The sequence below is a fragment of the Bidens hawaiensis genome, unplaced genomic scaffold (genome assembly GCF_021521415.1).
Source record: "Bidens hawaiensis isolate Kalapana, Puna unplaced genomic scaffold, B.hawaiensis_p1.1 tig00010538_1, whole genome shotgun sequence".
NCBI classification, from domain to species: Eukaryota; Viridiplantae; Streptophyta; class Magnoliopsida; order Asterales; family Asteraceae; genus Bidens; species Bidens hawaiensis.
Window position 1 is genome coordinate 208275 of NW_027491803.1, and position 17643 is coordinate 225917.

General features: G+C 39.7%; 1 protein-coding gene across 1 annotated transcript in view; it reads right to left on the reverse strand.

Moving 5' to 3' along the window:
• Nucleotides 1-1416: 1416 nt before the first annotated feature.
• The window catches only part of LOC143535499 (putative UDP-glucuronate:xylan alpha-glucuronosyltransferase 4), a 28671-nt gene continuing 12444 nt past the window's right edge, over nucleotides 1417-17643 (reverse strand). The window contains exon 2 of the mRNA XM_077029728.1: nucleotides 1417-2312. Within this exon, the coding sequence (XP_076885843.1) occupies nucleotides 1417-2312 (896 nt within the window). The remainder of the gene's footprint in view (nucleotides 2313-17643) is intronic.

Sequence of the window (17643 nt, forward strand, 5' to 3'; positions counted from 1 at the left end):
ACAAAGGCAGAAGTCAACCGTTGATCAAGGTTTTGAAAACATCAAAAGGGTAAAACAGGTAGTTCACTTGATTCTAGACATCACATTTAATTTCAAGGTATAAGAGAGCCCATAATTCCCGACAACTTTTAATGGGACTTTATATCCCTTGACATCTTATAGGCCTATTTAACTGCTTGCTTATGATCTCTTAAATATATATATTTTTTGTATATTATGTAATGGAAAAAGATACTACCGTATTGTTTACTTATGTTATAGTTAATTTAGTTATTTGTTCATTTTGTATGCCTTTGGTTTGTTTTAGATATTCTGCTTTTTCTTTCATTAGATTTATTTATAGCTCTTGTTAGTAATTAAAAGTTAATCAAGTGTATGCTCACCTTGCAAATTTTCGGGTGTTGATGTTAAAGACTTATCACCCTCTTTGTCTTGTCATTCTTGTTTTTACTCGGCCTATTCTAGCATATGTTGCATTAACCTATAGCAAACTACCATACCATCACAAACCGTAACGACACCATTAAATTTTCGTCGCATCTCTGTCGGGAACCTGACTCATACCGACCTAATCCTCATGGTGTCCCGCCGCAACGCGCGGGCACATCTACTAGTGTATATGTATATATATATATATATATATATATATATATATAGGGGCACCAATGGCTTTAAACCACAGTGGGACTATTGGTTGGGGCTTCGATGCCCCCCGGTGCTTACATGGCGCTGACGTGGCACGGTGGAGGGGCTTCAAAGCCCCTCACCATAGAGGATAGTCTAATAACTCGTTCAACGATGATTGTTGGTTACTCTATCTCTCGTGACATGTTTGTTTAAAAAAAATTTCTTTTTCTGGACCGTATTTTCAGGATTGGTACATCAAGTTATGCTTCTTCTTAGCCGATGGTTGTTACTCAGTTAGAGGTGGCCCTCTGTTCTTCACGCTTAACTTTCAATTAAGTGAAACAGGTTCAAATTCATCAACAAAGTTTTGCATAGATTTAAGTGGAGCTACTTATGCTATATTGAGTACGAATCGATAGAGATGTTATAAAGTATTTATGTTTTCATTCAAAAGTTTGATCACACATGTATATCATTTGACATGCTATGATGCAACGCTTAGGTAATAGTGCAAGTTTTGATAATTTAAAAATGCATGTCGTTAAAAAGTAAGTTACTTTATACTGCATAGTTTTGGTTTCTTAGAACTCAGAGAGTTATGATTTTTTGTTCTTTATTAATTACTATAGTAAATATTTAGTGTTCTTAGTTAAAACATAATTTCAAAAATGTGATCAACACAAACATCGCAAACATTTGTATTATATCCATCCAACTTTATAATAATAATAATAATAATAATAATAATAATAATAATAATAATAATAATAATAATAATATCTTGCTTTGCTATAACATCATATGCAATGTTTGTCTCCTATCTTTTATGTTTATTTTCCAATGTTGATCTCTAAAACCTGCTTTTTTAGCTTTTCCCCTCCACTTCTGTAACCGTGCATCCATTTTTTTTGTCAATCCACAAAATGACTTCAGCTTTCTAGGCATCGTGTCATAAACCGCCCACCATTTTTTATGAGCAGAATCACTAGCATAATGTCTACGACTCAACAAATCCCAGTTACAATCATAGTCTATGTAGCATGCCCATGGCTTCAATCCTAGATAATGAATGGTGCATAACTTTTCTGGGATTTCACGATTAGGGTTATCCGGATCTTGGAAAACCTTAAGATAGTTTATCTTTGAATGAAAACGATGCCACCATGTGAAAGCTTCGTTTAGAAACCCTTGATCACCACCATTGTATGATCCGAAGTTGAAGATGTTTCCCATTAAGGCACTGAACATGCACTGTGATGGTTCGATTAAAAAGAGACCCGAATTAAACATATACTTATCATTTCCAACTGTGGAGAGTTGAGGATATTTGAAGAACTCGTCTAACTTTCTTAAAACTATAAGATCTGCGTCTATGAACATAACTTTGTCGTACTCAGTGATTTGCCATATTCTAAGTTTGCTATAGTTGTATTCGTTATATGCGTCTTTTTTTGCATGGGGGCTATGTATGCGTTCAATAAACTTTATCTTCCATCCAGCATCTATGAGTCCTTGAATTGATTTCGGGGATATTGATTGGTCTGCAAGCAAGACTAGGTCCTTTGTTGAGTTAGTTTTCCGAATGCTTTGTGCTAAAGCTATTGCACCACAAAAATATTTTTCTGAGGAGTGGAGGACCGTTACGTACGCTTCTCGTGATTTGTACGCGTGCCTAGTGGATTGACCTGAAAATTAACACAACAGCATTAGATGTTGATCGAAGGCTTAGAAAGGTATTGTGTGTTATCAATAGAAATGGTATGTGAAGTGAAGAACTTATTTTTGTTTCTTGTAACACATGGTCACTAGAACCAAATAAACATAATTTATGTCAATGGTATTGAAAGTGTAAGCATACAGTTTGGACTATCTATATGTCTATTATTATTATTATTATTAATATTATATATTATTATCGTGTTAAATACTTATGACATTAATATTAACCCAAACTCGGATGCCAGCGTGGATCCTGATTATGTCAACAAAGTCTGGCCCGAGTAGGGTGGCGGGGCTCCTCCTCCTGTTAGACCGAGAAGTGTGATGTGACATCTGACCCGATCCGACCCGACCCAGGTACCCGTTTCTCTGATCCGATCTCTTTCTTTTATGATTTAATATTTATTTTTACTCATATTTTACTTTTAATAATAATATATATTTTCCTTCCCGCCGTCCCGTCCCTCTTCTCTCTTCCGCCTTCTTTTCTCTCTTGTCGCCGTCCCGCCCTTAAGCCTTGAACCTCTGTCCTTTGTTCCTTCCCGCCTAAGGTTGCCTGCGCAGCTCCACGCGCCGGACTCTTTACAAGGAAGCCTGCGTGAAGACCACCTGTTACTGCGATACGCGAGACGAACTGTCCCCGCAGTGCGCTAAGGATTTTAGTTCTTCCCGCGGCGCGCTATGGATACTGTTCTTCCCGCGACGCGCTAAGGAATATAGTTCTTCTCGCGACGCGCTTAGAATTGTTCTTCCCGCGGCGCGCTTAGAAATATAATTCTTCCCGCGACGCGTTAAGGTTGGTTCTGTCTGCCTTCGCGCTCGCGCACTTTTGCCTTCGCGCTCGATGCCTTCTCGCGTTTAACCCTTGAGTCTTTTCTCCTGTTTAATCTAGCCGTTGCTTTTGTGATGTCTTATCTTCTGTGCTGTTGACCTAACCTGTCTTGTCTGAAAAGTTACTTTCGGCGCAGCATGCGCACCAACCCCATTGGTTGGCAGAAAAAGTGACTGACATTATCTTTTGGAGATCTGCATTTTTCCATGCTTGACCAGTACCTTTATCTGAACCGCCCATGCCTTTACTGTTCCCTGTCAGCCTTTTTCTCTTTTTCCCTGCTACCATATCTTTTGATATCTTTTACTTTTCTGAACTTGCTTTTGATATCTTTTGTTATCTTTTGTTTTGTCTTGTTCTGTTTGTCTTGGAATCTTTTCCCCTTTTTCTGGATTCATGTCTCCTAGGGTTTCTCTATAAATAATAATATTATTTTTCCTAACACATCACACACAAACACTTAATTTAAATCTTCTCCTTGCTCTCTCTGCCGTCCTCCCTCTTTGCCTCCGTCTTCCTTCCTGTTCTGCCCTGCTTTTCCGGTAATATATATTATATATAATAATTTACTTATTAATTATGCTAACTTATAATCAAGACATTTAAAACAAATCGTTAAAACAATAATCTTTAATTATAGGTTAACTTTGCTTGTTTGGTTCTTGCTTTACCTATCTTCACACCGATTATCAAGTGAGTGATCTCGTACCTAATCCCTTTTATTTTTAATGTTTTGGGATGTTCATGTGTTCATACAAACTTAGTCTTAAAACTGTTTATGAACTTTAGTCGCGCAGTATCCCATGTGTTGAGGACGTAGACTTGGCTGTTTATTTGTATGTGTGGATCATTAACCGTCTTGTCGGTCTATTCCGCAGTTCTCATGGTACCATTAGATGAACACGGGAGAACTATCGTTTATGATTTTCTCTTTTGTTTACACATGCACAGTTTGTCTTGTTTGTGAGCTCAATTGTGAGCACTGGCAGTCTATGAATCTTAGAGTTGGTCCCGATCAGATTACACCCCTGTTGAAAACCAGACATACACATGTTGCGCGCAGATTTATTGTTATCTATGTATTGTATTAAACTTGATTTCTCACCAACACGCAAGTGTTTGACGTTTTATTTTAACACATGTTCAGGTTTGCAGTAGCTGTTTTGGAGCTCGAGATAACCTAGGAAGTTTTCTTTATTTTGGACCTAGATTAAAATGTATCAAGACAAGTTATTGCTGTTCGAATATTATGATTTATAATATATTGATTTATGATGATTATGTTATCTTATGTATACCTTGTGCGTGCGCGAATGAATGTATTTATTAAATATTGACACCCAATAGTGTCACGAGTAATGAAACAATATGTGGCGCCCCGATGTATAATCCGCCTTTGGTCGGGGTGTTACAGATTGGTATCAGAGCTCGTTGACTTTAGGATAGGTGGTTAGACGTAACGGCCTAGAATACCTAAGAGTCCCTTCTCGCGCATGAGAGAAATCTCATGTTTGCGCGCTTATTGTTAATTACTCGTTATTTATAAATATGCTTGCGCAGACGCAGTATATGATTTTATGTTTTATTCCGTGATATTTCGATTTTTGTTGAATTTCGATTTTTATTGATTTTACTTACATGTTCGTTTGTTGGATTTGAAAATCCGAAAAGTCATGGTGATACATGAATAGTTGATTTTCAATTTCCATTTACGATTATGTTTTAAGGTTGGAGACTTGAAAAGTCATGGTGATACATGAATTGTCAACCTCCAATACTCATTTTCTTATATATTTTATATTGAGGATTGAAAAGTCATGGTGATACATGAATCGTCAATCTCCAATACCGTTTGCTCGTACATTTTAAATTGAGAATTTGGAAGGTCATGGTGATACATGAATTGTCGATTCTCGATTCGGATTTGTTACCTTTATTAAGTCTGCATTTAAAGTCATTTCTTTTACTTTAACTTTTGATAGTATCTAACTCTGCGAAACCAAGCTTTATAAAAGTTATACTTTGCGATAAAACCAAGATATTAACTAAAATTAAAACTTTTATAGAATGCCTCCGCTATCAGCTCGCCATCTTAGGAAGAAAGAAGCCGCGCGCAGACGTTCGCTGCAACGTTCCCAGGAAATGGCCACCGCAATAGCCCAAGCTTTGAGCCAAAACAATACCAACACCTCTGGTTACAACATTAAGTCCTTTAACGCGGGTAACCCTCCAAAGTTCACAGGTCTTGAAGGAGCCACCGTGATGCTCCAATGGCTCGAAAAGATTGAAAACACTTTCCTCCATACCCAATGCCCTCATGACAGACGAACCCTATATGCCTCCAGTGTCCTGGAATCCAGAGCGCTTACATGGTGGAATGGAGTAGCCCATGCGCGTGGCGCAGAAGCTGCTTCTAGCATACTCTGGGAGGAATTTAAGGATCTCTTGACGCGAGAATTCTGCCCTCCCAACGAAGTAAAGCGCCTGGAGGAAGAATTTTGGAACCTGAAGCAATACAGTGGAGAAGCGCGCGAGTACGCGACGCGCTTCCACGAGCTAAGCTTACTGGTCCCTCACCTTGTTACCCCTTCACGCCGGGCAATCGAGAAATTCCTTGGGGGTCTCCCCATGGAAATTCAAGATTCTGTATGGGCCAGAAACCCAGTAACCCTCCCTGACGCTATTGAGTTGGCCGCTGTGCTCAGCGACAACCATGTCAGAGCGGGAACCTTGTTCCTACGGGGAGCTGAGAAGACCAAACCCACCAAAACTGCCCCTGAACCAACAGAAACCAAACCAGAACCCTCAAACCGTAACAATCTCAAGCGCAGGCGCAAGGCCTATGCGCTTACCAACCCGCCCATTGTCCAGCAACCCATCTACCAACCTCCAGTTTACGCGCCTATCCCACTGTCAGCCTACCCAACACCTCCTGTAGTCCACAACTATGCCTTAACCAATCCAGCACTCCCTGCCCCGCCAACTAAGAAACCTTACACAGGAAACCACCCCTTTTGCCCAACCTGTAGACTCCACCACCCACCTCAAGTCCCATGTCGACAATGTAACCGGTGTGGCCGCGCTGGCCACCTTGCAGAAAACTGTAGAGTCCTTCCCGCCAATCCAATTGCGCCAACACCACCAGTCTACCCGCAGAACCCACAACCAACCTACCAAAACCCACGACCCAGATCGTGCTTTAACTGCGGTGATCCCAGTCATTTCCGGAACGCGTGCCCGAGACTACAAGTGCAAATCACACAAGCGAATCCGGTGAACCAGATTTCAAACCAAGTGACGCGTGGACGAGCTTTTAATATAACCGCGCACCAAGCGCAAGCGAATAATGACGTAGTTAATGGTACATTTTTACTTAACGGAAATTATGCTTCTATACTTTTTGATACTGGCGCCGATCGAAGTTTTATCTCTCGCGCCTTTGAGCAGAAGCTTGCGCGACCGCGCGATAACTTAAAAGAAGATTTTTCAGTTGAATTGGCTAATGGTGAAACTATTTTAATAAACTCTGTGATCAAGGATTGTACGCTTAACCTTAATGAAAACGATTTTCTAATCGACCTCATCCCCATGCCTCTTGGAAGTTTTGATATTATCATTGGTATGGACTGGCTTTCGAAGAATCGCGCCGAAGTTATTTGCGCCAAGAAGATGATTCGCATACCTCGAGAAAATGGTGATCTTCATATCTACGGCGAGAAACCCTCCCGCGGTCTTAAGCTTATGTCTTGCGCCGAAGCCCAAAGGCTTATGCGGAAGAAGTGTGTTGCATTCTTAGCCCATGTGGTCAAACCTGCTGAAAAGAAGAAGCTTCGCGATATCCCTGTTGTGCGTGATTTCCCTGAAGTTTTTCCTGATGATCTTCCTGGTATCCCTCCCGCTCGTGAAGTCGAGTTTCGTGTTGATCTTGTCCCTGGTGCTTCCCCCGTAGCTAAATCTCCTTATCGTCTTGCACCCGCTGAGATGCAAGAATTGGCCAGCCAACTTCAAGAGTTGACTGCTAAAGGATTCATCCGCCCTAGCTCTTCGCCCTGGGGTGCTCCGGTGTTGTTCGTTAAATAGAAAGATGGATCGTTTCGCATGTGTATTGATTACCGCGAGTTGAACAAACTCACCATTAAGAACCGGTATCCCTTACCGCGTATTGACGACCTCTTTGATCAACTCCAAGGTGCCTCTTGTTTTTCCAAGATCGATCTCCGTTCTGGTTATCATCAGTTGCGTATCCGCGATGAAGATATTCCCAAGACTGCTTTTCGAACTCGTTATGGCCATTTTGAATTCTTGGTCATGTCCTTCGGTTTAACCAACGCACCCGCCGTTTTCATGGATCTAATGAATCGGGTGTGTAGGCCTTTCTTGGATAAATTCGTGATTGTGTTTATCGATGACGTTCTGATTTATTCTAAGACCAAGGCTGAGCATGAGCAACATCTCCGATTGGTATTGCAAAAGCTTAGAGCCGAGCAGCTCTTTGCCAAGCTCTCCAAGTGTGAATTCTGGTCGGATGAAGTACAGTTTCTTGGCCATGTTGTGAACAAGATGGGTATTCATGTTGACCCATCCAAAATTGAAGCAATCAAGAACTGGATTACGCCATCCACTCCTACCGAAATCCGTTCCTTTCTGGGCTTAGCTGGTTACTACCGGCGATTCATTTCGAACTTCTCGAAGATCGCTTTGCCTTTAACAGCTCTGACGCACAAAGGTAAACCGTATGTTTGGGGCTCGAAGCAAGAAGAAGCCTTTCTGACGCTCAAGCGTCTGTTGTGTGAAGCTCCTGTTCTTGCGCTACCTGAGGGTAATGATGATTTTGTCGTGTATTGCGATGCATCCAACCAAGGTCTCGGTTGTGTTCTTATGCAACGAGGCAAGGTTATCGCTTACGCATCAAGGCAACTCAAGATTCATGAAAAGAATTATACAACTCACGACCTCGAATTAGGCGCAGTTGTATTTGCCTTGAAGATCTGGAGACACTACCTTTATGGTACTAAGTGTATCCTTTACACCGACCATAAAAGCCTTCAGCACATTTTTGATCAAAAGGAACTTAACATGAGACAACGCCGATGGAACGAACTCATCAGCGATTACGATTGTGAGATCCGGTATCATCCTGGTAAGGCTAATGTGGTAGCCGATGCGCTCAGCCGTAAACCCTGCCAGCTTAACTGTATCTTGCCGCGCACCCAGCTTCACTTTGCGCCGATTCAGAGCAATCTTGAATCACGCATTCGTGACGCACAGCGCGCATCCATCAGTAATGGTAATCTTCGCGCCGAGTTAGCGTGTGGCGCGGAAGCGCACTTTGTCCCTAATCTGAGTGGAATTCTCTGTTATCTTAATCGCATCTGGATTCCCTTTGATGAGAATCTTCGCGCTGATATCCTGAGTGAAGCGCATAAATCTCGATATTCCGTTCATCCTGGCGCCGATAAAATGTACAAGGATTTGCGCATTACTTATTGGTGGCCCGGTATGAAAAAGGATATTGCTGTGTTCGTAGCTAAATGCCTGACTTGTTCTAAGGTAAAAGCTGAACACCAACGCCCATCTGGTTTGCTCGAACAACCAGAAATTCCTATGTGGAAATGGGAAGGTATAGCGATGGACTTTATTACCAAGTTACCTTTGACAGCAAGCAAACATGATAGCATTTGGGTAATAGTGGATCGTTTGACTAAGTCTGCTCACTTTCTGCCCATTCGTGAAAACTACCGTGTTGAGCAACTCGCGCAGCTTTATGTCAAGGAAATTGTCTGCCGCCATGGTACTCCTTTGAGCATCATATCCGATCGCGATGGCCGTTTTATATCTCGCTTTTGGAAATCTCTCCAATCTGCGCTAGGAACTCGCTTGGACATGAGTACGGCATATCATCCTCAGACTGACGGACAGTCTGAGCGAACTATTCAAACTCTTGAGGATATGCTCCGATCTTGTGTTCTTGATTTTGGAGGTAATTGGGATTCGCACCTGCCTTTGATCGAGTTCTCTTATAATAACAGCTATCATTCCAGTATTGGTATGGCCCCATTTGAAGCACTTTACGGTCGTAAGTGCCGCTCCCCGATTTGTTGGAGCGAAGTGGGAGAAACTCAAATCACAGGACCCGAACTTGTTCAAGAGACAACCGATAAAATCGCCAAGATCCGTGATCATCTGCTGACTGCCAGAAGCCGACAGAAGAGTTACGCAGATCGCAGGCGAAAGCCTCTCGAATTTCAAGTTGGTGATCTTGTTCTCCTCAAAGTGTCGCCTTGGAAAGGTGTTGTCCGCTTTGGGAAGAAAGGTAAGCTTGCTCCTCGATATGTTGGACCATTTAAGATTCTCGCGCGTGTGGGAAAAGTTGCCTACAGACTTGACCTGCCGCCCGCGCTCAGTAATGTGCATCCAACGTTCCATGTATCCAATCTCAAGAAATGTTTAGCTGACGAGAACCTTCACATTTCACTTGATGAAGTTCAAGTTGATGAATCCATGCATTTCGTTGAGAAGCCTGTTGAGATTTTGGATCGCGAGATAAAGCAAACCAAGCACAGTCGTATCCCTATTGTTAAAGTTCGATGGGAGTCCAAGCGCGGAGCCGAGTTTACATGGGAAAGGGAAGATCAAATGAAGATCAAGTACCCGCACCTGTTCTCTGCGCAACCTACTTCGAGATAAATTTCGGGACGAAATTTCTTAAAGTAGGGGAGACTGTGACATCTGACCCGATCCGACCCGACCCAGGTACCCGTTTCTCTGATCCGATCTCTTTCTTTTATGATTTAATATTTATTTTTACTCATATTTTACTTTTAATAATAATATATATTTTCCTTCCCGCCGTCCCGTCCCTCTTCTCTCTTCCGCCTTCTTTTCCCTCTTGTCGCCGTCCCGCCCTTAAGCCTTGAACCTCTGTCCTTTGTTCCTTCCCGCCTAAGGTTGCCTGCGCAGCTCCACGCGCCGGACTCTTTACAAGGAAGCCTGCGTGAAGACCACCTGTTACTGCGATACGCGAGACGAACTGTCCCCGCAGCGCGCTAAGGATTTTAGTTCTTCCCGCGGCGCGCTATGGATACTGTTCTTCCCGCGACGCGCTAAGGAATATAGTTCTTCTCGCGACGCGCTTAGAATTGTTCTTCCTGCGGCGCGCTTAGAAATATAATTCTTCCCGCGACGCGTTAAGGTTGGTTCTGTCTGCCTTCGCGCTCGCGCACTTTTGCCTTCGCGCTCGATGCCTTCTCGCGTTTAACCCTTGAGTCTTTTCTCCTGTTTAATCTAGCCGTTGCTTTTGTGATGTCTTATCTTCTGTGCTGTTGACCTAACCTGTCTTGTCTGAAAAGTTACTTTCGGCGCAGCATGCGCACCAACCCCATTGGTTGGCAGAAAAAGTGACTGACATTATCTTTTGGAGATCTGCATTTTTCCATGCTTGACCAGTACCTTTATCTGAACCGCCCATGCCTTTACTGTTCCCTGTCAGCCTTTTTCTCTTTTTCCCTGCTACCATATCTTTTGATATCTTTTACTTTTCTGAACTTGCTTTTGATATCTTTTGTTATCTTTTGTTTTGTCTTGTTCTGTTTGTCTTGGAATCTTTTCCCCTTTTTCTGGATTCATGTCTCCTAGGGTTTCTCTATAAATAATAATATTATTTTTCCTAACACATCACACACAAACACTTAATTTAAATCTTCTCCTTGCTCTCTCTGCCGTCCTCCCTCTTTGCCTCCGTCTTCCTTCCTGTTCTGCCCTGCTTTTCCGGTAATATATATTATATATAATAATTTACTTATTAATTATGCTAACTTATAATCAAGACATTTAAAACAAATCGTTAAAACAATAATCTTTAATTATAGGTTAACTTTGCTTGTTTGGTTCTTGCTTTACCTATCTTCACACCGATTATCAAGTGAGTGATCTCGTACCTAATCCCTTTTATTTTTAATGTTTTGGGATGTTCATGTGTTCATACAAACTTAGTCTTAAAACTGTTTATGAACTTTAGTCGCGCAGTATCCCATGTGTTGAGGACGTAGACTTGGCTGTTTATTTGTATGTGTGGATCATTAACCGTCTTGTCGGTCTATTCCGCAGTTCTCATGGTACCATTAGATGAACACGGGAGAACTATCGTTTATGATTTTCTCTTTTGTTTACACATTCACAGTTTGTCTTGTTTGTGAGCTCAATTGTGAGCACTGGCAGTCTATGAATCTTAGAGTTGGTCCCGATCAGATTACACCCCTGTTGAAAACCAGACATACACATGTTGCGCGCAGATTTATTGTTATCTATGTATTGTATTAAACTTGATTTCTCACCAACACGCAAGTGTTTGACGTTTTATTTTAACACATGTTCAGGTTTGCAGTAGCTGTTTTGGTGCTCGAGATAACCTAGGAAGTTTTCTTTATTTTGGACCTAGATTAAAATGTATCAAGACAAGTTATTGCTGTTCGAATATTATGATTTATAATATATTGATTTATGATGATTATGTTATCTTATGTATACCTTGTGCGTGCGCGAATGAATGTATTTATTAAATATTGACACCCAATAGTGTCACGAGTAATGAAACAATATGTGGCGCCCCGATGTATAATCCGCCTTTGGTCGGGGTGTTACATGTGATATATCTTAACTGCGAAAGTCATCGTTCAAAAAAAAAGTATGGTACGATTCATGTGACTAGAGGAAAGACGGTTAATAAACCGTAAATAATGCTGCTCCGTCCCCTAAATTACGGATTCGGTTGTTAACATTTGAACATGTTGATTTTAAAAAAACTATTAATTTTTCTTATCTCTTAATCACATACCATAATTTGTTATGTTTTTCGGAATCACATCTATTATATCAAGTGGTATCAGATCAACACTGTGAAGAAATTCGATCAAAAGGAAAGGCACTTCAATTTCGGTAGTAAGAGTAATGAGCACAACAATTGTTCCGTTGTTAACTTTAAATTCATTTTTAAGGGATTTGATTAGGGGTGGCAAATGTGATCCATTAGGTTGAATAAGTTGTATTAAAATGTATATAATGGGTCAGAATGGATAATCAAACTAAAAATGAATATGATTGAAACGTGTCAAAACGGGTTGACATTTATTGAAGGTTTTTTTTTATGAATGAGAAAAACGGGAAAAACTTTTAAGTAATTTTACATTTTTAGTTTTTGATTTATATTTCAAGTTATAATTTTTAATTATTTTTTTTGAATTTTTTTATAAGGGGTTTTTGATGGGTCGAGATTTCAAAACCCTTAACTAAAAAAATTCAAAAAATTAATAAAAATTATAATTTGAAATATAAATCAAAAACTATATATATAAAAATGCTACAAAGTTTTTCCGTTTTTTCTTTTTCGATAAAAAAATAACTCGAAAATGTCAACTCGTTTTGACCCGTGTCAATCATTCTTTTTTTAGTTTGACTTATTATGACTCATTATATATATTTTAATATAACTCATTTAACCCATAAATCACATTTGTCAACCCTAGATTTGATGAAGTTGAGGAGTTAGAGGGTTGAAAATTAGTTATTTATCATAACAAGGAAGCCTTAAAAGCATACTATAAGAAGAAACAAGATTTGAAAATTGATATTTTAGGAATATTCAAACCCATACCAAGTGTGTTTAATATTTCTTTTATTATCCTAAGTGTGTTCAATTAAATTTACAAGGTTATGGAGTAAAAACCAAAAAGAAAGATGTTACATAAGCTAGGACAGAATTTGAAAAAACTTCTTTATAGTATATGTTGGAATTAGTGTTTTCAGACCCGGACACCTTACCGGTGTTGACCCAGTATACGTTGGATATTTATATATCTTATAAAAGTTAGAAATATACAATTTCTAATACACTAATATGTAAAAGTTTAGGATCATTTTGCTAAAACTATAATATTGAGGATAAATATTATTTTGTATTAAACAAAAGGTGAAAAAAGAAAAAGAAATAATAATCTTCTTTGCTTTTAACCTAACTGTGGCCACAGCCGCCATCTATCATTCATCTCTCATATGCTTCATCTCCTTCATCTCCCATCTGCTCCATCTCCTTCATCTCTTTATCTTCTAACGAATTTCTATCATCAAATCAACATGATGATTCGATTCCTTCTTTAATTTACTTTGTTCAACTTATCTAAGCTTTAATTTAGGAGAAGAATGAGAAATTAAGAGAAGGCTGCATCACAAACTCGCTTACCGATCTGAAACATAATACCATATCTGGCCATTTTTTTATTTAATAAATAAAAACAACAGCTTTTACCAGCCCAACCGGCGGTTCGCCGGTTCCGATCGAAGCGCAACCCGCCGAACCAGGCCTGGTTTTTAAAAAACGGGTTGTATGAGTGAACCGGACCGGAATTCATAGCAGGTCTCGGTTCGACAGGCCAGTCTGGTCCGGGTTTCAAAACATTGGATGGAACCAGCAATAATCAAGCCTAATTTGAATTGTACAAAAAGAGAAAGGCATACTTGGATGCATATTTGAACAATAAGATATGGGAACCCAAAAAGATATTGAAATAGAAAATATGAATCAACATATCTAACTAATGTGTAACATTTAACATTGTATACATTTCTTAGATATTCATATGTTACACATGTATGGCTTTTAAAAACATGCAGCAACAACAATAATAACATGTGGCACATGGTTGCAATTGAACTAGGTTTTGATTTTGACATTACAATGAATCTCAAGATGACCTAATGTTATACTTGGAAGTTCTATAATGGTAACATCAAGTCAAAAGAAAAAGAACCCCTATGGAAGTAAATAAATGGCAAACTTCAACGAGGAATGCAAAGAAGAAAAAGACAAATGAGAAAGTGTGTTGTTTAAAGATGGAAGATATTGAGTTTTGCTTATGAGAAAGGTAGTGAAATTTTAAGCATAAAACTAAGGTTATGTTTTACATAAATGGCCCCTAAGTTGTATAACGATTGAAATACCCTTTTATATAATATAAAATCTAACGAGGTACTAAACTAAAAGAACTCATGTGACATTCATCAAAACCCGTTTTTGAAACTCGACCCCTTTAGATCTTTAATGAAATTAATCTTTAATTTATCATTTCATTTGTTGATATTGTTCGTTGTCGTTTCAATCACGTAATTATTTCTATACAATTTTATTTTCCATCACCCTTGTAGTATTGTATGCACATTTAAAACATCCATAGTCATTATTATTTATTCATGAAATCTTTTCTATACAAATCACTAATATTATTCTTGGATTATTACTATTATTATTACCATCTTTTCATATGCTTTATGTAACTAATAAAAAAATCAAAGAATGTTTTAATTAAATAAAATCTATTGAATGAGTTAAACACTTTGAAAACTCCGTAAACCATTTTAATTTTTTTTAATTATATAAAACATGATTTAATTTCATAAATTCTATAAACATGACAACTCTACAAATTCACTATAAAAAGAGGACTAATCTTGCATCATTTTCACGCTTCAATACATTGTTTTCTTAAGCTTCACACCTGATTTCCTTTTGCAATGTGTCAACTGTTTTTATGGTGATTATTCGCAAACTCAAACACGAAGTGGGAGAGGTTCGACAGGATGTACATGTGTTACCTATTCTTCAACTTCGGTTAAAATGAATGTTGGTATCATTATCATTCATCATTATCATTCCCCTAGGTTAGGGCATTATTTTTTGTTGCATTCCATTTACTTTATCATTAGATATATATATTACTTTGTGATTAGGAGTGAGCATAAAACCAACTAACCGAAAAAACCAAACCGAAGCCTTAACCGATGGTTAATTCCGTTTTTCGAAAAACCGATTTTTGGGTTTAGGTTCGGTTATCCATTTCAAAAAACCGAACCGGACCGATTAATCGAACCTAGGTTTTCTACGTGTTTTTTAAGATGTCATGACTAGAAACAAAACACCGAAAGAATATACCATTAACGGTGATGAATATTATGAAGATGATGAAGATTAGGTTCAAAGTTTGAAGATGAATAAGATAATGAATGAAGATTCGGGCTATATTAAGAACTTTGTTGAATTTTAAACTTTACTACTCGAACAACTTTGTATTTGGTTGGTTCTACGTAACATGTGACATACGTCAATTTCGAACCCGAAACTCGACCCGTTTATTTATTTATTTTATTATTATTATTATTATTATTATTATTATTATTATTATTATCATTTTTTTGCTTAGGATTTTGAAATAAAACTAAGGTTAAACAAATATAAAACTTAACTAAAGGGGTTGATCTTGTAATTATTTATTTGATTTCATGAGTGTAACGTTGGAGGGCCAATTTTGTCAATAAGGGAAGTTTGTTTTGAAGTTTGGTTCCAGCCTGTCTAATTTCCAATGCCACCATCGGTCATCGGCCCGTGTGTTTCCGGCGAACTTTAAGCATCAAATTAAGAAAAATGTCGAAGCACGAGATGAATCTGACCTGATCCATGACGATGTTTCCACGGATTTCGAGATGAACGAACCATGTCTTGATCTTCTTCTCCGGCTGGTTGGGATCTGCAATGACTTTTTGGGGGTGTGGAGGTGACCGCTAAGAAATCTCCAGGATCTCTTGTTCACAGACACAAAAATATGGTGGTGGCTCTTATTGAGAATGACCAACCCCTAATAAGGAGGTGGAGACCTCCTTATATAGGGAGCCTCATGGCCACCATCATGGTACCCTAATGGGCCTAGCCCAGTTAGGGTTACCTCCACAAAACCCCCTCAGCCCAATAACATTGTATTAGTCCATATAATAAAATAAGCCAAACATAATAAATTTAGGGTCGTAAAACCGGGTTTAGTACCATACCCCTACAAGCCCCCCCAAGTCCAGCGTTGCTCCTGGGCGCGCAAGCGTTTAGGTGGAGCGCTGGACTTTATGTGGTGTGTTAGGGCGTGAGGCGGTTTTTTCCCTTTTCTTCGGCCTTATCTTTATTGTCTTTGAGTTTTGGGAGGTTTTCTTCATGATGGTGACGTGTTGTGGTTTTTATGATAACGATGGCGCACTAGCATGAATAAGATATAGCACGCCGAATAATAAAAGCCTGCGCGCGAGGCGACTTACGAGCTATGAGAATAATAAAGCTTGCGGCGAGGTGACTTACGAGCTATAAGAATAATAAAAGCTTGCGCGCGAGGCGACTTACGAGCTATAAGAATAATAAAGCTTGCGCGCGTGAGGCGACTTACGAGCTGTAAAAATAATGAAGCCTGCGCGCGAGGCGACTTACGGATCTATGAGAATAATGAAGCCTGCGCGCGTGGCGTCTTACGAGCTATAAGAATAATAAAGCTTGCGCGCGAGGCGACTTACGAGCTATAAGAATAATAAAAGCTTGCGCGCGAGGCGACTTACGAGCTATAAGAATAATAAAGCTTGCGCGCGTGAGGCGACTTACGAGCTGTAAAAATAATGAAGCCTGCGCGCGAGGCGACTTACGAGCTGTAAAAATAATGAAGCCTGCGCGCGTGGCGTCTTACGAGCTATAAGAATGTCTTACGAGCTATAAGAATAATAAAAGCTTGCGCGCGAGGCGTCTTACGAGCTATAAGAATAATAAAAGCTTGCGCGCGAGGCGTCTTACGAGCTATATGAATAATAAAAGCTTGCGCGCGAGGCGTCTTACGAGCTATATGAATAATAAAAGCTTGCGCGCGAGGCGTCTTACGAGCTATATGAATAATAAAGCTTGCGCGCGTGAGGCGACTTACGAGCTGTAAAAATAATGAAGCCTGCGCGCGAGGCGACTTACGGATCTATGAGAATAATGAAGCCTGCGCACGTGGCGTCTTACGAGCTATAAGAATAATAAAAGCTTGCGCGCGAGGCGTCTTACGAGCTATAAAATGATGATAATGACTGGCCCACAAGGGCCTCCTCCGCGCAGGATGAATATCCCGGCCTGTTTTCAAAATAATAATGGAGGCACAAATGGCCAGATAATAATAATGATGTCATAGGTGTTTGTGCGGCTCGTAGCCGAACCTGCAAAAACATGTCAGCTAAAAGTGGATATATTGCATGGTTCCCATCCTCGGGCAAATTATGAGGTGTGCCCAACCTTTAAGCTTGGCGCGTGGCCTATGGGTTTATGAGGATTCCCAACCTTTAAGTTTGGCACGTAGCCATATGGGATATTATGAGGATTCCCAACCTTTAAGCATGGCGCGTAGCCATATGGGATATTATGAGGATTCCCAACCTTTAAGTATGGCGCGTAGCCATATGGGATATTATGAGGATTCCCAACCTTTAAGTATGGCACGTAGCCATTTGAGATATTATGAGGATTCCCAACCTTTAAGTATGGCGCGTAGCCATATGGGATATTATGAGGATTCCCAACCTTTAAGTATGGCGCGTAGCCATATGTGATATTATGAGGATTCCCAACCTTTAAGTAT